Here is a 21,030-nt window from a genome sequence, read left to right on the forward strand (position 1 = left end):
TTATCAAGGGATACTACAGTGTGTATTTTAGTATTCTACAGTATATTCTACAGTACTGTAGTATTCTATAGTAAAGTGTTGTATTTTTTCATGTGGGCAATGATGGAGAGAAATAGTGGATACTTACAGAGCTATAAACTTCATCACAGCATGAAACCCTTTTCAGTTTTATCAGGGCTACAGGAATGCAGTGTCTGATTCATGACCTCTCTCTTTCGACACTCTTTCTAGGACTGTGTTAAAGGGTGGGGTGTTAATAGGGGGAGAGTTAACCTTTTGCTGCAGTGGGCTAAATCAGTCTCACACAAAGTGATTGTTGGTAGTCTTAAACAAATCTACATTGAAACAAAAGTACACACATGGTTATGAGCTTAAAAATATATAGAGTTAAAATGTATTCAATTTTGAGGTTGCATTCCAATATTACACTTTATATACATCACAAAACACTGAAATATATATCAAAACTGTTTGACATAGAAACACCAGATTTTTGTCAACAAGAAATGTGACCCTTAAGAGCTTTTAATAACATTCCACCCATGAGGCCAAAGAGGGCGCTTGAAGTCATTGACTGCAGGAAAGGGTTACAAGGAGTTGTAGAGAGGACTTACAGCTGGTGAACATTACCGGAATCTGACATTTCCAGACACTTTTTCCAGTAACAGGACAGGATAGAGGGTTGCGAAAGGAGGGTTTGGAAGACTTGAGATTCAGAACTTTGAACTTTGTGTTGTCATTGCTTAGCCTTCAGTCTTTTTGATGTATATTCTAGGCTGGGTTCGTGGCTGTTACAGGAAGGCGGTTTCCTGTTTAAGAGGTAGGCAAGTCAAATAACCAATTGTTTTCACAGTCCGATTCCCTTGGGAGATCATTTAGGGGGGTATATGAAGTAGTTCCCCTCAAGCTATTGAACATAAACATACTCACATGCACACACACTCTTGCAGAGCTCAGGATCTAGTGGCCGAGGAGTCAACACTGTGGTGAGTCAGAATTTGTTTGAATTGTATTGACAATCTGTTTGTTATCTGGAAGGGGACAGTATCTAGACCGCGTAGTTTTGCAAAACTATGGATTATATATGAGGAGGAATTTAACCCTTGATGCCTAAATTCTATTATAGTATCATGCAGATGCGGACTCGAGTCATATGACTTGGACTAGTGCTGAGCAATTAACCAACATTTCTGTTATTTTCATTTTTTAAAGAACGAATTGACCAAATTATTTGAATTCCATATTGTTTTGTTTTTTTCTGTGAGCTGGATGCACAGGTTCTGTAGAGATAAATCAGATCAAGCCCAGAACTGTGCAATGCAATAGGCAGTTTTATTTTACAACAGGCCAATATTGTACATAGTTTAGCGCAGAAAACGTGGCAATTAACAATAATGAACATAATCCACTGCGTGCCAGTTTACTTGTCCGGTCTGTGTGGAACAGACATGGAGACGGATAGAAGAGAGAACTTGCAATCAAGAGGGATAGAAAGCAATTGCTTTGTTAGTTATCACTACCTGAAAATACATGATATAAGCAATTGATAGTTGGTATTCAGCAGTCATAAAAGTATGCCTTATTTACTTTGAAGAACTACTAAAATAGTGATTTTTGTCAGACAGCATAGGCAGCAGCTCTATGAGAGGATGACTTGGAAAGAAATAATGAAGTCTTCAAACTAAACAAATATTTTATGAAAATAAAATAATGTGAATAAATGATGATTAACATGTGATAAGCCGTAATGGGTAGTCACTACCATCATGGGACTTTTATTAATTGTTTATTCTGTTCTTACAGCATTCAACCCACATAGGACAGGTTAAGCCTGATACAGAGGCTATTTCTTTTGGGCACATGTATATTTGGTCAATCTACTTGTATATTTTGTATGATATGAAGCTTCCACCATTGGATCACCAAGACCTGTAAATAAATGTACACTCTGAGCACGTCAACCTGCCTTGCCTTCTGCTGATGTCACGCCCTTACGACTGCTACAAGGACCCTATTTTACAATTACATTCAATTACATTTTATAGACAAAATAATGAAAAGGGTTGTCTGGTAGCCTCAATAAATAGACAACGATTTGTAGTTGAACAAGTCATTGCATGTATAGATCATTTTTACCTGATTTGCAAAAACTTGTGACTTGTGCATTCTAACTTGCTGTTAGAATGCACAACTTGCACTTGACTCGAGACTCGACCCGTTCTACTTGGGACTCGACTTGAGACTGACCTTGTGACTTGAGACTTGCTTGTGACTCGAATAATAGTGACTTGGTCCCACCTCTGGCATCATGTGGGATGAAGTGCATGGATTTCATTGAGTGTGCCTGGATGTAAATCCTGCTCAACTATCTATTTCCTCGTCCACCTCCTTATCTTTCTCCATCCAGTTCTTTCAGAAGTGTCCTGACCAGAGTGTGAGCTGTTCCTGGACCATCCTCCTCCATGGACCGTACCAACAGTCTCCTGGTACTGCTGCATGTCCTGGGTTCAGTTACGGTCAGCCTGGGCTGCTTCTGTGACCACTACGCCTGGAGCTCATGGTCCACCTGCACCAGAACCTGCAACTACGGGACCCAGGAGCGCCGCAGGTAAAATACACAACTTAGAATGAGCAGAGAGATAGCACAGAACTAAATGGTAACTTTACATAAAGTAAAGTTGTGTGGCTTGCTTTATCTCTGTCCAAGTATTTTTATGGTAGTGGAAGAAGCTGAAATGTTTTACTGTACTATTTAAAGTAAAATATTTGCATACTGCATAGTCAAAGTAACATTTTGTAAAATAATTGGTCTGATTACTTTGATATACTACTATATAAACCTTATTACTTTGGATTGTTGGGAATTTAGATCACAAAAATGTATAAACTACAGTTGATGCGTTTGAACACTGAAAGAAGACATACAGATGTAGGATCTTAATTTGAGCCAGTTTGCTACAGCAGGAAAATAATTGTGTAGCAACAAGAAATGTGAATTATTATGTGGTTTGTAATTAATGGACATTTGTTGTAGGGGTTGATACATTTTTCATTGAGGCAATTAATTATATTTTAATTGGAAATTACAAAATATAGAATCCTTTTTAAACCTTGGTTACAATACAAGTTTGCTTTTTCTGCTGTGCAGGAAAATTCTCTGCAACAAAATAATAATCAAATTAAGATCCTACATCTGTATGACAATGCGATATTCTATCAGAAGATGGGAATAATAGGCAGGATTATGTGCACAACACTCTTAGCAAAGCAACTCTGAATCATTAATGCTGTGGGTTTCAGATAAATAGATGCATGATTTACTTTTGTAAAACGTTCAGTGTAACTTAAGTTTAATTTTAGTTCAAATCAAATCCAATTTTATTTGTCACATACACATGGTTAGCAGATGTTAATGCGAGTGTAGCGAAATGCTTGTGCTTCTAGTTCCAATAGTGCAGTAATATCCAACGAGTAATCTAACCTAACAGCGAGTAATCTAACCTAACAACAGTTGAATGACGATGTAATGATTAGAACGTTTTAGGCTATTTGGGGTGAGAAATATGATGGTGCATCTAGTGATTACAGCTTTTTAAAAGTATTTTTGTGGTAGTTGAAGAACTGTGTACAATAGGTTTGTATGTAGACCTACTGATAGCTAGTTGTAGTTATATCTAATAAATAAACTATTTAGACTAACAGTGAAAAGTACATTTCCTGAAGAAAATGTGGTGTGCTTGCTAGCTTATTTGAAAGTATGTATGGTTTTGAAATGGTACAGAGTGATAGTGTCTGCAAGAGTAATGGTGGTGACTGTTTTTATTTTTTATTTAACCTTTATTTTACTAGACAAGTCAGTTAAGAACAAACTATTATTTTACAATGACGGCCTACCGCGGCCAACCCCTCCCCTAATCCGGACGATGCTGGGCCAATTGTGTGCCGCCCTATGGGACTCCCGATCACGGCCGGTTGTGTTATAGCCCAGGATCGAACCAGGGTCTGTAATGACGCCTCTAGCGCTGAGATGTAGTGCCTTGACCACTGTGTCACTCGGGAGCCCAATAGTTGAAAAAGTAAGTCGACTAAAATATTGATTGATTGATTGATTGGTTGGTTGAGATGAATGGGCAGCCTGAACATGTGAAAGTTAGTTTGGTGTCTCTTGCTTGAACGGTTCAAGAGTTACAATTATTGTTGGTGGGTATTACAGTATATGCATATGTATGCACACTGTCATGACGTTGGCTTGATGGGGGAGGTTTATGACCCCATAAATACCTTTCCCCTTTTCTCTCGCTCTCTACTCTCTCTACTATAGAGTTGACTCTTGTAAAGCCTTTGTTAACATAGAGAGTCTGGGAACGTCAAAAGGTGGGAACCATATTTCGGTAATCCAACCAGTTGAAAATATGTGTTGGTACTTAATGAATAGGATGTCAGATCAGTTGACGTCTGAGACATGATTACTGATGAGAGGACGACATTAACTGTATCTTGGAAAATCTACACATTCTAGTTATCAGATTCACATGGAATTGTTGTGCAATTTAAATGTTTACATATGAAACTATTTGTGAAAAGAAGAAATGTAATTTTAGCTTCTTAAAGGAGAGAACGGTGTGTCATAGAGAAACTCTGCTCACTCAGAGGCCCCGCCCAAGTGAACAGACATGGGTTGTAAACTATGAAACACGCCCTTCTTTCACCACTATGTAAACCCGTTGACGAAAATTCAACTTCCTGTTCCAAGGACGTGCGGACTTGCGGTCCCCACGTTGAAAGGACAAAGATCACCTACAGAACTAAGCCAACCTCAGCGTGAGCTCTGGTTGAACGACAAGAACCTAATGAAATTAGCATCGAATTTCAACGTGAAGATGGCGATCTACATGCCGAAAGGATGAATTTCGACTATACCAGCCAGAATATAGCATGAGCTTAAAAGTATGGCAACTTGGTATGAACTTTGAACTCTTATTCACTAAAGAAGCGATACCCTCTCCACCCGCTAAACGTGGGCTAGGAGAGGACGGACAGAGTATCCATCCTACCACGCTCCAGTTCACCACTAGACATTCTTCAGAGGACAAGCGATCCATAAATCAATCAACTCTAATTAGCACATCTAGGAGAGTATGAAAGTGTGTGTGCATGGACTTTGCAGATGTATTTCTCACATGTTCAGCACATAGTATTTGTTATACAGTCCTTCTTTGGGGGGAAGAATTGTCATCTCCTCCTCTTGCTTGCCCCAGCTGCAACCTCAGGTGGATCAGGACAAGATTCAGCCCCCTGAACAGCTTTCACAAGCGCTGCAGAGGCTGCTGTGTGGAGGAGGCGCTCCCTTCTTTGAATGTGTGGTGTTACAAGTGCCTTTCCCAGCTGCTCCAGGAACACCCTCCTCTTGTTCCGCTTATCAGGCATCCAGGTAGTGTTGATTTTGTTCCATATCATGAAGGCATTGTATGAGGACACATCAATGAGGTTATGGAAGATGACCAGGGGCCAGCGGGCAGTCATCCTCCTGCAGCTGTAAGTTCCAATCACCTTGTCCAGGTTGTCCACGCCTCTTTTGTTGTGGTTATAGTCCAGGATGATGGCTGGCTTCCTGTCCTCACCATCACTGATCTCAGCCATTTTGTGCAGTGTGCTCAGGAGGACCACATTCTTTTTCCTCTTTGGGAGGTAAGACACTAGAGTGGTGGTGGGGTGAAGGCAAAATTTGATGAGAAGGCCTCTCTCTCCCTTGTTGCGAGGAGTGCAGGGGGGAGTTTAGGCTTGTTCTTTCTAACTGTCCAACCATGGTGATCTTCCTCTTCAGGAGCTGCTGGCTGAGTTCAATCAGTAGTGTGTCTTTGTGGTTGTTGTGGTGTGTAAATGATTTTATAACTGCCGGGTCAAAAATACAATCTTTGTGCCCTGGTGGTGTACAGCTTTCATGGAAATATGAACAAAGGCGATGTTTCACTTTTTCTAATGTTGGGGTCATTCTAAGAAAAGTAATCAAATTTCAAGTTGAAGAAAGATAATTTAGGGGGTTTTCTCTGCTGTTAAACACAGTGGCAGGTCATTTTTGACCCTTAAGACAACACAAGGGTTAAACGGTTTAAGAGGAGTAGCGTGTTAAATAACAACAATAATAATATTTATAAAAAATCAGAGTATGATGAAAATGTACAGTTTAGCAAGTCCCATCTAATAACAAATTCAGAGTTAGCCTACAATTATAAGACTTTTGTATTTGATTTTAAATATCCTAGTAATAGGGCTTTTAACATATATTTTCATGATTAATAGGCTGACACATTGCCTTTAGCTACAGAATATCTCACCACCATGTATTTCCAGATCCTCCCCTCTCTCCTTCATTCTTTTCTCCAGAAAGCAGAGAGCGGGGCTGTCAACCGTTTTAATTAAATATGTTTTGCTGTGAAAACATGTTACTATCGATGTTCACAAACTATTTTCATTTAGTGTCCCAAATTAATCAGTGGTTAGCTGCGGGAACAGGGTTGGAGAGACCATGGCATACAGAGTTTGGGCGGAATATCACCTCACATCTGTAAAATACCTGGAGTAGCCTACCAACATGCCGGACATGAGTGAAACGAACCTTGCGGGAAATTGGCCTCCATTGCAAAAGGATGACATGTCTTTTTTCTCTTGCCCCTTTTCCAGTACATTTGCTAATGGGCCATTCTAAATCTAAACAAATTGTACATATTAGTAAAGATAAGATTACATTTAAATTGAGAATAGTCTGATGGGTGAAAATGTGATCACTTGAGGAGAGAACAACGTGTGCAGCAAGGAATAAAGTACAAGCTGGGTTTTTTTTCCGACTTTCTCAAATCATCGATAGCCTAATCATGATGCAGCCCATATATCTTCATTTATAAGGCATTCTATGGTTTGCAACATTCACAACTTAAGTTGCCAAATAACTTTAAATATAGCATATAGATAGAACCTGTTTCAAATGATCACTTTCATGCTCATCATAGCGTTCATATGGGCACTCTCGTTCCGGGAATGGAAAAAAATATTCTTTCTATTTTATTCAGCTAAATTCATTTAAATTATTGCTACTATAAAATCATATAATGTCAAATAATGGCAAAGGCACTTATAAGCATTTCTTGTCTGCTAAATGAACAAGCCTATAGCATGGTGCATAGCCAGATAACATACAGTGCATTCGGAAAGTATTCAGACCCCTTCTAAAAAAATCATCATCAATCTAAGCACAATACCCTATAATGACAAAGCGAAAACAGGTTTTTAGAAATTTTTGCAAATGTATTAAAAATAAAAAACAAAGAATACCGAATTATTCAGACCATTTCATATGAGACTCAAAATTGAGCTTAGCTGCATACTGTTTCCATTGATCAACCTTGAGATGTTTCTACAACTTGATTGGAATCTACCTGTGGTAAATGTAATTGTTTTGACATGATTTGGAAAGGAACACACCTGTCTATATATACAGTTGAAATCGGAAGTTTACATACACTTAGTCATTAAAAGTCATTAAAACTAGTTTTTCAACCACTCCTCAAATGTCTTTGTTAAACTTCTTATGGCTGGGGGCAGTATTGAGTAGCTTGGATGAATAAGGTGCCCAGAGTAAACTGCTTGCTACTCAGTCCAAGAAGCTAAGATATGCATATTATTAGTAGATTTGGATAGAAAACACTCTGAAGTTTCTAAAACTGTCTGTGAGTATAACAGAACTCATATGGCAGGCAAAAACCTGAGAAAAAATCCAACCAGGAAGTGGGAAATCTGAGGTTTGTAGGTTTGCTTATCCAATATACAGTGTCTTTGGGGTCATATTGTACTTCCTAAGGCTTCCACTAGATGTCAACAGTCTTTAGAACCTTGTTTGATGCTTCTTCTGTGAAGAATGAGGGAAGGAGAGCTCTTTGAGTCAGGTGTCTGGCATGAGCTGGTCACGCGCGCTCCCGTGAGAGCGACCTGCGTTCCATCGCATTTCTGAAGACAAAGGAATTCTCTGGTTGAAACATTATTGAAGATTTATGTTAAAAACATCCTAAAGATTTATTCTATACATCGTTTGACATGCTTCTACGAACTGTAATGGAATTTTTGTCTTACCTGCGCGTCATCAATTTGGATTTTGGAACTAAACGCACGAACAAAAGGGAGGTATTTGGACATAAATTATGGACGTTATCGAACAAAACAAACATTTATTGTGGAACTGGGATTCCTGGGAGTGCATTCTGATGAAGATCAAAGGTAAGGGAATATTTATAATGCTATTCTGACATCTGTTGACTCCACAACATGGTGGATATCTTTATGGCTTGTTTGAGCTTTGAGCGCTGTACTCAGATTATAGCCTGGTGTGCTTTTTCCGTAAAGTTTTTTAAAAATCTGACACAGCGGTTGCATTAAGGAGAGGTTTATCTAAAGTTCCATGTATAATACTTGTATCTTTTATCAGTGTTTATTATGAGTATTTCTATAAATTGATGTGGCTCTCTGCAAAATCACAGGATGTTTTGGAGGCAAAACATTACTGAACATAACGCGCCAATGTAAACTAAGATTGTTGGATATAATATGAACTTTATCGAACAAAACATACATGTATTGTGTAACATGAAGTCCTATGAGTGTCATCTGATGAAGATCATCAAAGCTTAGTGATTCATTTTATCTCTATTTCTGCTTTTTGTGACTCCTCTCTTTGGCTGAAAATATGGCTGTGTTTTTCTGTGACTAGGTACTGACCTAACATAATCGTTTGGTGTGCTTTTGTCGTAAAGCCTTTTTGAAATCGGACACTGTGGCTGGATTTACAACAAGTTTATCTTTAAAATGGTATAAAACACTTGTATGTCTGAGGAATCTTAATTTTGAGATTTCTGTTGTTTTGAATTTGGCGCCCTGCACTTTCACTGGCTGTTGTCAAGTCAATCCCGTTAACGGGATCTCAGCTATAAGAAGTTTTAACAAGCTATAGTTTTGGCAAGTCGGTTAGGACATCTACTTTGTGCATGACGCAAGTCATTTTTCCAACAATTGTTTACAGACAGATTATTTAACTTATAATTCACTGTATCACATTTACAGTGGGTCAGAAGTTTACATACACTAAGTTGACTGTGCCTTTAAACAGCTTGGAAAATTCCAGAAAATGATGTCATGGCTTTAGAAGCTTCTGATAGGCTAATTGACATCATTTGAGTGAATTGGAGGTGTACCTGTGGATGTATTTCAAGGCCTAGCTTCAAACTCAGCGCCTCTTTGCTTGACATCGTGGGGAAATCAAAATAAATCAGCCAAGACCTCAGAAAAAACCTTGTAGATCTCCACGTCTGGTTCATCCTTGGGAGCAATTTCCAAACGCCTGAAGGTACCACGTTCATCTGTACAAACAATAGTACGCAAGTATAAACACTATGGGACCTCGCAGCCGGCAAACCGCTCAGGAAGGAGACACGTTCTGTCTCCTAGAGATAAACATACTTTGGTGTGAAAATTGCTAATCAATCCCAGAACAACAGCAAAGGACCCTGTGAAGATGCTGGAGGAAACAGGTACAAAAGTATCAATATCCACAGTAAACGAGTCCTATATCGACATAACCTGAGAGGCCGCTCAGCAAGGAAGAAGCCACTGCTCCAAAACCGCCATAAAAAAGCCAGACTACGGTTTGCAACTGCACATGGGAACAAAGATCATACTTTTTGGAGAAATGTCCTCTTGTCTGATGAAACAAAAATAGAACTGTTTGGCAATAATGACCATTGTTACGTTTGGAGGAAAAAGGGGGAGGCTTGCAAGCTGAAGAACACCATCCCAAACGTGAAGCACGGGGGTGGCAGCGTCATGTTGTGGGGGTGCTTTGCTGCAGGGAGGACTGGTGTACTTCTCAAAAGAGATGGCATCATGAGGATTGAAAATTATGTAGAAATATTGAAGCAACATCTCAAGACATCAGTCAGGAAGTTAAAGCAATGACCCCAAGCATACTTCCAAAGTTGTGGCAAAATGGCTTAACGACAACAAAGTCAAGGTATTGGAGTGGTCATCACAAAACCCTGACCTCAATCCCATGGAAGATTTGTGGGCAGAACTGAAAAAGCGTGTGCGAGCAAGGATGCCTACAAACCTGACTCAGTTACACCAGCTCTGTCAGGAGGAATGGGCCAAAATTCACATAACTTATTGTTGGAAGCTTGTGGAAGGCTACCCAAAACGTTTGACCCAAGTTAAACAATTTATAGGCAATGCTACCAAATATTAATTGAGTGTATGTAAACTTCTGACCCATTGGGAATGTGATGAAAGAAATAAAAGCTGAAATAAATCATTCTCTCTACTATTATTCTGACATTTCACATTCTTCAAATAAAGTGGTGATCCTAACTGACATAAAACAGGGAATTTTTACTAGGATTAAATGTCAGGAATTGTGAAAAACTGAGTTTAAATGATTTGGCTAAGGTGTATGTAAACTCCCGACTTCAACTGTACGTGTTCGTGAGAGACTCAAGTTTCCACCGAGGGGTTAAGTTAGTGTGTAGGCTAAACGGTTCAGACGATACAGACAGAAGTTGGTAGATTAGATGTACTGACTTCAGACGAGCCCTGCAGATCCGGAAGGGCGACATCAGGGGATGTAGTGGATTGAGATGCAGCCCATGCAAAGAACCAGATATCTCTAGCTTAAAGTGATTTGTTTTTTATGGGGATTTTGGTATTATGTGAGCTAGATTTCCGCAGGGCCGCGGACATTGACTATTGTTATTTTTTTACTATAATAAGTCAGAAGTATGTCAAATATTTAAAGTGGGATTCTTGCTTCACAAGCCCCATAATTGACATAAAGGAAGGATATTTTACTGTATGTAATTTAGGATTAATGCATTTAATTTTGAGGTCAGTTGGCCAAAAGCTCCTTTTGCGTTTGTTCAGTGTTTTCATGACCATCTCAGTTTTAAACAAACCTCTTTTGAAATACAATAGAATACGACTTTCTGTGTTTTCACAATTCCCTCCTCTGCAGGAGTATCCAATATGATGACTATTACTGGAAGAATAGTTGTGAGCAGCTGTGTCAGAAGCATGAGAGTCGGGCATGTAATGTCCAGGCCTGCTTCATCCACTGTCAACTCACTGATTGGGCCAACTGGTCCGGGTGCTCCCCGTGTGCCAAAAAACAGGCAAGTGAAAGAATATACACACACAGAGACACACAGAGAGAAATACACGCACACACTTCCACCGTCTGTCTCTGACCAGTTTTCTGATGTTGTAGTTAAGGACTCGGTCACTGCTAAGGCCTTCCCAGTTTGGAGGCGTGGAGTGCGATGCTGTTCTGACAGAAGACAGAGCGTGTTACCCATCAACAGAGTGCAAGATGGAAACACTCAACTGCAAAGAGTTTCAGTGTGGCAATGGTAAACAGTCACATATTCACCTACTACATATACAGTATAGACAAATACTGCATATGCACATTTAAACAAAACTCTGCTCATGTACATTTCCCCTTATCGCAGGTCGCTGTATCAGCTCCAAACTAACATGCAATAAACAGAACGACTGTGGGGACAACTCAGATGAGAAGAACTGTGATGAATTCAAAATAGTGTGTCCTGTTGAGAAGAGAGTGGTCCCTGGAGCTGACCTCATAGGAAACGGGTAGGTTAAAGGTCAAAGGCCAGCATAAGACATTGCCTGGAGCAGTGGTCAATGTCATAATAGATGTTTAGCAGTAGTCAGTGAATACAGAGCAGGACTGCTTCATGTAATTTCTTGATACGTATCCTGTGATTTTAAGAAAAGGAACGTAACTTCAGGGTTAATGCTGCTGGCTTGTGTTACTTTCCTGTTTCAGGTTTGATGCCATGGCAGAGGAAATGAGGGGGGCGGTACTGGATAACATGTTCATGGGGGACACCTGCAACTTGAACAAGAGCAGAGGCAGCAGCTACAGGCTGTACTACCGCGTCCCAGCCAATGTAGAAAGCTTTGAGATCAAGGTACAGTACTACTGCATAGAGATCTCATCTTATTCTATTTCCCCATGTTTGACTGGTCTGGGATCAGATCTAGTTGTGGTTCTGCTTCCACAGGTCGAGATCCCAGATGACTTTAAACAGGAACCCCAGCCAGTCTACAGTGAGACCATCAACCTGGCCTCCCCACCAGTCTCTACCAGCAGTAGTACCTCCAGTGGTGACTCTAGTTTCATCTGGGTCCCGATCTTCTTCTTTGGTTCCAGAAGCCACCACCAATCCAACACAGGCAACTTCAAGCAGGCTATTTCAGCTTCAAAGAAGACGGCAAGCTGCATCTACTGTATATGCACTCTCACATATTCACAATCACTTACATGCATGCAATCACACACACAAAAATAAACACCCTGATCACAGTATTGCAACGTAGTGGTAGACCTTGAAGTAGAGGTTTCCCTCAATCACAGATCTAAGATAACATTACCATACCCTCTATCCAAGCAGTATGACTTGCATTTACTGTGAGGCAGGCATACAATCACTGCGTTTCAAAGCTGGGAAAGTAACACTGACGTTATGAAAATGTAATCTCACCCTATTCTGCAGGACTCCCAGTTCTTCCGAGTGCACCAGGTGTTACCTGTATCCAGATTCAGGGTGAAGGATTCAGACCTGTACCTGACAGAGCCCTTCTTACAGTTTCTGACCAGCCTGCCTCTGGAGTACAACTACGCCCTCTACAGGGAGATCTTCAAGCACTTTGGGACCCACTACTTTGCCTCCGGGACCTTAGGGGGACACTATGATCTGCTTTACCAATACAACAGACTGGAGCTTAAGAACAGTGGTACGAGAGCACAACCTTGTAGTCAAAAGGAGGCACAATACCCACTGCAAGTGCATTGTTCTCTCTGATTTCATAAATTGTTAATTTTTTTGTGTTTCATTGTCACAGGTTTAACAGAAGAGCATACCAAAGGATGCCTAAAATCTGAGTCGAGCATGAATATAATAATATACTCGCGAAGTTCAAATGTTGTAAGATGCTCCGACAATACAATGACTCAAAAACATGAAGGTTGGTTTTTCTAATTACCGTTACATACAAATTTAACTTTCAAGATAGACCACCTTGCTCTAGTCGTCTTGACTTTTCACTTGTTCGGTTTCATTAAGTATCTATCTCAATAGTTTTGTTGAGAACTGGCTTTTCACCATTTACTGTTACTTCTGTGTTGGTCAGGCTCTTTCGTGCAGTCGTCAGAAAAGTCTTTCTCCATGGTGCGCGGAGGCAGGACCGGAGAGGCTGCAGCCCTGGCCTGGGAGAAAAAAGGGGCTGCCCCTGACAGCACCACTTATAAGAACTGGGCCAATTCACTCATAGACAACCCTGCTGTTGTGGATTATGAGGTCAGAACTCCCTCCATGGAATATAATGAAATAGGATGGAAACAATGAATCCAGTTAATTCACTGATTGTGTATGTTTGGCTGTGATATAGTGAATCCATACCATCTTTTTGAGATACTTTCTGTTTATTACAGCTCTTTCTTAAGACATAAAACATGTCACTTCCTGTGAGAAATTGGTCTCCTTCCTATCTGTCTCCAGCTGTTGCCCATCATCAATCTGGTCAAGGGGATCCCATGTGCTGCCACAAAAAGAAGGCATCTGACCAGAGCTCTGGTGGAGTACCTGGAGGACTTTGACTCCTGCAAGTGTGCCCCCTGCCCTAACAATGCCCGTGCCATCCTCTCTGGCACAGACTGTCAGTGCATCTGCCAGACGGGCACCTACGGGCCCAACTGTGAGCAACGGGCGCAAGACTACACCTCAGGTACACAGCAGCACCCACTCACTAATTGATATACACATTTTTATACAGGATGAGGATTATGCATAGTCCCTGTTGTGTATTGCACAGTCATTTGACAGTGCTCAGTATGTTTGACTGACAACAGACACTGCTGAATGTGGTTTGACTCCTGGTGATTAGTACACACCAAACAGTGCTGAATGTGATTTGGCTTCTGGTCTGTAAACACCAGGCAGGTCTGAGTGTGGTTTGCTGTGTGGTTTCCTCAGAGGCAGTAGATGGTTACTGGAGCTGCTGGGGGACATGGAGTGCCTGTGATGCATCCCTGAAGAGACATCGTACCAGAGAGTGCAACAACCCTGCTCCCCTGAGGGGGGGCAAACTCTGCCAGGGACCGGTTAGACAGGAGGAGGGATGCTTCATCTCCATCTTCCAAGAGTAAGAGAGACTGACATGTTTAAGCCTTGAGACAATTGAGATATGGATTGTGTATTTGTGCCATTCAGAGGGAGAATGGGCAAGACAAAAGATTTAAGTTCCTTTGAATGAGGTATGGACGCGAGCTGCCCAGTGACGCGAACCACCAGACGAGCTAAATCACTTTTATGCTCGCTTAGAGGCAAGCAACACTGAAGCATGCACGAGAGCTGGATGACGGTGTGATAACGCTCTTGGTAGCCGATATGAACACTCTTGGTAGCCGATGTGAACAAAACCTTTAAACAGGTCAACATTCACAAAGCCGCTGGGCCAGATGGATTACCAGGACGTGTACTCAAAGCATGCGCGGACCAACTGTCAGGTGTCTTCACTGACATTTTCAACCTCTCCCTGACAGAGTCTGAAATACCTACATGTTTCAAGCAGACCACCAAAGTCCCTGTGCCCGAGGAAGCAAAGGTAACCTGCCTAAATGAATACCGCCCCGTGGCACTTATGTCGGTAGCCATGAAGTGCTTAGAAAGGCTGGTCATGGCGCACATCAACAGCTTCCTCCCGGACACCCTAGACGCACTCCAATTCGCATACCGCCCCAACAGATCCACAGATGATGCAACCTCAATCGTACTCCACACTGCCCTTTCTCACTGGGACAAAAGGAACACCTATGTGAGAATGCTGTTCATTGACTACAGCTCAGCGTTCAACACCATAGTGCCCACGAAGCTCATCACTAAGCTAAGGACTCTGGGACTAAACACCTCCCTCTGCACCTTGTATCTGTTCTTTCTGACGGGCCACCCCTAGGTGGTAAGAGTATGCAACAACACATCTGCCACACTGATCCTTAACACTGGGGCTCCTCAGGGGTGTGTACTTAGTCCCCTCCTGTATTCCCTGTTCACCTTCGACTGCGTGGCCAAACACGACTCCAACACCATCATTAAGTTTTCTGACGACACAACAGTAGTAGGCCTGATCCCCGACAACGACGAGACGGCCTATAGGGAGGAGGTCAGAGAACTGGCAGTATTGTGCCAGGACAACAACCTCTCCCTCAATGTGAGCAAGACTAAGGAGCTGATTGTGGACTACAGGAAAAGGCGGGCCGAACAGGCCTCCATTAACATCAACGGGGCTGTAATGGAGCGGGTCAAGAGTTTCAAGTTCCTTGGTGTCCACATCACCAATGAACTATCATGGTCCAAACATACCAAGACAGTCATGAAGAGGGCACAACAAAACCTTTTCCCCATCAGGAGACTGAAAAGATTTGGCATGGGTGCCCAGATTCTCAAAAGGTTCTACAGCTGCACCATCGGGAACATCCTGACTGGTTGCATCACCGCCTGGTATGGCAACTGCTCGGCATCTGACCGTTAGGAGCTACAGAGGGTAGTGCGAACAGCCCAATACATCACTGGGGCCAAGCTTCCTGCCATCCAGGACCTATATAATAGGTGGTGTCAGAGGAAATCCCATAAAATAGTCAGAGACTCCAGTCACCCAAGTTATAGACTGTTTTCTCTGCTACCGCACGGCAAGCGATAATGGAGCACCAAGTCTAGGACCAAAAGGCTCCTCAACAGCTTGTACCCCCAAGTCATAAGACTGCCGAACAATTCATAAAATCGCCACCGGACAATTTCCATTGACCCCCCCCCCCCACCCCCCTCCCTTTTGTACACTCACTGTTTGTTTGTTACCTATGCATAGTCACTTCGCCCCCACCTACATGTACAGATAACCTCAACTAGCCTCTACCCCTGCACACTGACTCGGTACCAGTACCCCCTGTATATAGCCTCGTTATTCTTATTGTGTTACTTTTATTCTTACTTTTTATTTTAGTCTAATTGGTAAATATTTTCTTCTTGAACTGCACTGTTAGCTAAGGGTTTGTAAGTAAGCATTTCACGGTAAAGTCTAGTTGTTTGATTTGGTAGTAGGTTCTAGGCGCACCGGTTTGTGTCAAGAACTGCAACGCTGCTGGGTATTTCACGCTCAACAGTTTCCCGTGTGTATCAAAATTATTCACCACCCAAAGGACATCCAGCCAACTTGACACCTGTGGGAAGCATTGGAGTCAACATGGACCAGCATCCCTGTGGAATGCTTTGGGCAACTTGTAGAATCCATGCCCCGACGAATTGAGGCTGTTTTGAGGGGAAAAAGGCAGGGTGCAACTCAATATTAGAAAGGTGTTCCTAATGTTTGGTATACCCAGTGTAAATTGAAAGCAGGTGTGGTTCCAGTGTTCATCAATACACTTTATGTTAGTGTTTCCTTTATTTTGGCAGTTACCTGTACATACCACTCCAGTAAAATAGAATCGATCAGGAAGAGTGTTGGTCTTCTAGATAAAAACGTACTGTTGATTTATATACCTGAGTGCGTTTCTGATTTTCTGTTGGTCTGTCTTTTCTCCGCAGGCAAAATGTATGTGTTAATGATGAGGACTTTGCCACAGAGGGGCGGGCGGAGGGCTTGCCTCCCGGCGTGGAGGGCTGTCCAAGACCCAAGCGTCCTGCCAACAGTCACCTCAGGGTAGATACAAGCTAACAACGCTAGCTGCTAACAAAGCTGACAGAGCTCACTAAAGATCTCTGAAAGAGTGATATTTCCAAAGGCTCTGGGCCAGCTCTCAGTGATGTCACAGTCTTAGTGACCTTTACTTGTTTATACCCTTATTACCATCTTCTTCTTCTTCTTTATTTAGTCTCTCTCTCTCAGGGGCTTTATTGGCATGGTAAACAATTACATTTCCAAAGAAAGTGAAATAAACAATCATAAATGAACAGTAAACATTACACACACAAACATTTTCAAAGAAACGTTTGACATGTTATATTGTTAACTACAGTATTGTAAAAATGTGCAAATAGCTTTTCTTAGTTTTGGGTCAGTCACAGTGGTCAGATATTCTGCCACTGTGTACTCTCTGTTTAGGGACAGATGGCATTCCAATGTTTTCAGTTTTTTGAATTAATTCTTTCCCTCATGATTTGGTTGGGTCTAATGGACTTTTTAACAGAGCCCCAGAACCAGCTGGCTGAGGGGCCTCTTCTCTAGGTTCATCTCTCTGCAGGTTAGGGCTTTATGATGGAAGGTTTAGTCTCTCTCTCTGTCTTCTCAATGTCAGAAAGATAAGCGTTACTATGAGTTTGGCGACATGGAGGAGTTCCTGTGCTTCACAGGGTTTGAAATGGAAGGTTACCAGTTCATCAACTGTCGCCCTGATGGGACCTGGACCCCGCCCACAGGGACGTGCATCAGTAAGTCTGTTCTCTTAGGAACAATCCCTGCATAGAATGCGGACAGAAGGCATAACACTCTATCCATACCAAACCTCTTTTGTATGGACAGACTTTGGAATCCATGTTTTGCCAATACAATAGCATCATTTTTCATTTTTTTTCATGTCAAACCATTCTTGTTGAGTATTTGTCCTCCATCTTAGGGAAGGTGTGCTCCCCACCTGCCGTGCCTGAGGGTATGACTCTGTACCCCTCCAAGAAGGAGTACAAGGTGGACCACTCCGTGGGACTTGACTGCACGGAGAGAGGCATGGTTCCGTCAGAACAGGGCTTCTACACCTGTGCCAAGAGTCTAACCTGGGAGCCTCCACTTCCTAAAGACCTGCACTGCAAAATAGGTAGTCTGTCTCAAAGGGACTTTTAAGAAACATTAGAGGGATGTTGGTGGAAAGTTGGCATCCTTTTAAAGTCCTCATAGAGTTTTTTGACTATCAAGTGGAGATCACATGATTGACAACATAAATCAGTTACGTAATTGGATGTTTGTCCTGTCAATGTGTCTGTCCAGATAAGCCATTTGTTCCTGACAATCAATGTGGGAGAGGAGAGAGGCACACTGGATCCAAATGTATCTGCGTGGCACGTGAGACATGCCTGTGAGCACTTTTACCTACATAATTAAGTCATGAACAATTCAATATTAATGGACTATTAATTGCCTTTTAACGTTAGCTAATCACATGCATCTGAAGGCCACCATAATAATTTGGTTCCCGAATCAGTCCTCTTCATGGACTGACTAATGACTTCCACATCTGTGTGCTCCACCTATGTGTGTGTATTGCAGCCCATACAAAGCTGAGTTCTGCATCTTCAATGCTGAAGTTGGCAGTGGTGTGATGATGTCTTACTGTGGTTTCCACTCGGGCCGTTGCCATGGTGACCAGCTCTTCTTCATGAATGTGGGCCCGTGTGACGAGGATGTGGTCAGCCTGGACTGGGCCAAATTCAGGATCAGCATGGCTGCCAAGAGCTCAGTCCAGGAGCCCTGCGACTCTGACACCTGCTACGAGTGGGAGAGCTGCACCGGTATGACTGACTTACCACAGATTCCCTCTCAGATTTAGATGGCACTTGACCACTTCAGCTGAAATAACCTCAAAAAGTTAACTAGTTTACATGCAAAACAATTAATTATGTTTCAAGGATGAATGTGTCCATAGGGTTTCAACATAGCTAAATCATTTCATATACCTGTGCTCTTTCCCTTTTGTCTTTGTGCAATCAGAGTCCAAACAATGTCTGTGTAAAGTTCCCCGGGACTGTCCTAAGGAGGGAGAACACATGTTCTGTGTGAAGCTGCTGAAGACCCAGAGCAAGAGGAGTGTGAATCTGTGTTTCATGGCTGCCATCAAGTGTAGAAAGATGGAGTTTGAGATTCTCAACGAAGGCCTGTGTGAAGAGTCCACATAACCAGGTCCTACTGTAGCTTTCCTCTTCCTGTATTCTATCACTCTCTCCCTCTCCATTATACCATACAGCACAATTTAACAGTTAAGACTGACGTTCTGAAGGAGCTGATTTTTGTTCCGTTTGAATTGCAGCTTTGTTCAACTTAATTTGTTAATAATCTAGCTTGAAGTTAACTTCTTTGCAGGTTATTTTGTACTTGTATGTCTTTTTTATGTCCTTTTATTACTATTTGCTTGTGTTTTTATGAAATCAAATATATTTTGGCAAAATGTGGTGTTTAAATGAAATTAACAAAAACAAATCTTTTTTTATCCAATATTATTTTATTTACAACTTGCAACTATATGTAACCACCAAAATAAAGGAAACACGAACACAGTGTCTTAATTTTTTAATTTTTTTAATTTTACCGTTATTTTACCAGGTAAGTTGACTGAGAACACGTTCTCATTTGCAGCAACGACCTGGGGAATAGTTACAGGGGAGAGGAGGGGGATGAATGAGCCAATTGTAAACTGGGGATTATTAGGTGACCATGATGGTTTGAGGGCCAGATTGGGAATTTAGCCAGGACACCGGGGTTAACACCCCTACTCTTACGATAAGTGCCATGGGATCTTTAATGACCTCAGAGAGTCAGGACACCCGTTTAACGTCCCATCCGAAAGACGGCACCCTACACAGGGCAGTGTCCCCAATCACTGCCCTGGGGCATTGGGATATTTTTTAGACCAGAGGAAAGAGTGCCTCCTACTGGCCCTCCAACACCACTTCCAGCAGCATCTGGTCTCCCATCCAGGGCCTGACCAGGACCAACCTTGCTTAGCTTCAGAAGCAAGCCAGTAGTGGTATGCAGGGTGGTGTCACGTGTGTTCCCTCTCCGGCCTCTAGGTCACCAGGCTGCTCGTTAGGGTGCACACCTGTTAAGCGCATAATGACACTAACCTGGACTCATCACCTCTTGATTACCTGCCCTTTATATGTCACTCCCTTTGGTTTCTTCCCCAGTCGTCATTGTTCCTGTTTCATGTTGGTGCGCTGTTTGTGGTTCACCATTCTTCAATGAGAAATTTCATCATTTGGTGTTTTGTAGATGGTGGATAACCCTGTCTCAGGGACCGCTCCAGAATCTCCTTAAATGGGCATGATACACTAGCACAGGATGCCGTGCGGTGAAACACTGCTTCCCATTCAATTCAATGGAAGGAAAGCAATGAGAAGCAGGGACCTGTGGGTGGTGCGGTGAAAAATATACACTTTTCCCAACTTTATGCAAATCACCAGCGGCAACCGCTGGGCGATGACCAATCATATCGAGTGGTTCCCATGACGAATTTGACCCTATGCGACCCAAGGCTGGAGACATTTTTTCAGCAAAGATGGCTGACAAAAATACTAGGATGGAAGCAAATGTAAGTGATTATAACGTCATAACGAATCATACGAAAAATGTACAGTTGACAGGAATATGTTAACGTTAATGTAGACACAAACAATTATGCATATTCTTTTCTCATGAAGTAAAATTTACGAAAATCGTGATTTAGCAAGCTAGCTGACTTGCTGGCTAGCTTTATGGGTGTTGTTTTAGGGAATTCTGAAACAACCAGCAAACCAGGCTTTCGTCTTGTGACAGTGGATGTAACGTGAACTCGTACATCGCCTTGGTCCGTACGATTGCCCTTATTTTAGCGCCCCAAAATGTATTACTTCCAGATAAACTGTAATGTCAATACCATTGTAAAGCACAATTTCTCCCCTTTCCAACAGAATAAATGACATGACTTAAACGCTGCCCGTTTCTGCATAATTCAAGCAGTCGGGTCTTTTTAAAAATGGTGGGTGGGGAAGCGAAACTAATGCGTGATGGTGAGAAGGAGAGATATTGTGTGGGAAAATTACTGTCCAATTTATCACCTTATCGCCTCTAAAATGTAAATAAAACACTATAAAGAGTTTATATAATGTGTCATTACATACCTATTTGAAGGTTTGTGTCAAATTTGGATCGGGTTTTTAGGGCGGTGCTAAAGTGATC

At 42.0% G+C, this 21,030-nt stretch overlaps 1 protein-coding gene across 1 annotated transcript; it reads left to right on the plus strand.

Moving 5' to 3' along the window:
* The first annotated feature begins 686 nt into the window (after nucleotides 1-686).
* Nucleotides 687-19,368, plus strand: c6 (complement component 6). Its single transcript, XM_055936279.1, has 19 exons — nucleotides 687-820; nucleotides 951-986; nucleotides 2,408-2,608; nucleotides 11,048-11,204; nucleotides 11,300-11,441; nucleotides 11,544-11,685; nucleotides 11,882-12,026; nucleotides 12,120-12,329; nucleotides 12,612-12,852; nucleotides 12,961-13,083; nucleotides 13,249-13,415; nucleotides 13,617-13,842; nucleotides 14,091-14,259; nucleotides 16,695-16,809; nucleotides 17,405-17,537; nucleotides 17,723-17,917; nucleotides 18,088-18,175; nucleotides 18,367-18,608; nucleotides 18,808-19,368. The coding sequence occupies exons 3-19, from the start codon at nucleotides 2,463-2,465 to the stop codon at nucleotides 18,990-18,992; spliced, it is 2,826 nt and encodes a 941-aa protein (XP_055792254.1). The 5' UTR covers nucleotides 687-820; nucleotides 951-986; nucleotides 2,408-2,462; the 3' UTR covers nucleotides 18,993-19,368.
* Nucleotides 19,369-21,030: the final 1,662 nt, after the last annotated feature.

This window comes from Salvelinus fontinalis, chromosome 10 (assembly GCF_029448725.1).
Source record: "Salvelinus fontinalis isolate EN_2023a chromosome 10, ASM2944872v1, whole genome shotgun sequence".
NCBI classification, from domain to species: domain Eukaryota; kingdom Metazoa; phylum Chordata; class Actinopteri; order Salmoniformes; family Salmonidae; genus Salvelinus; species Salvelinus fontinalis.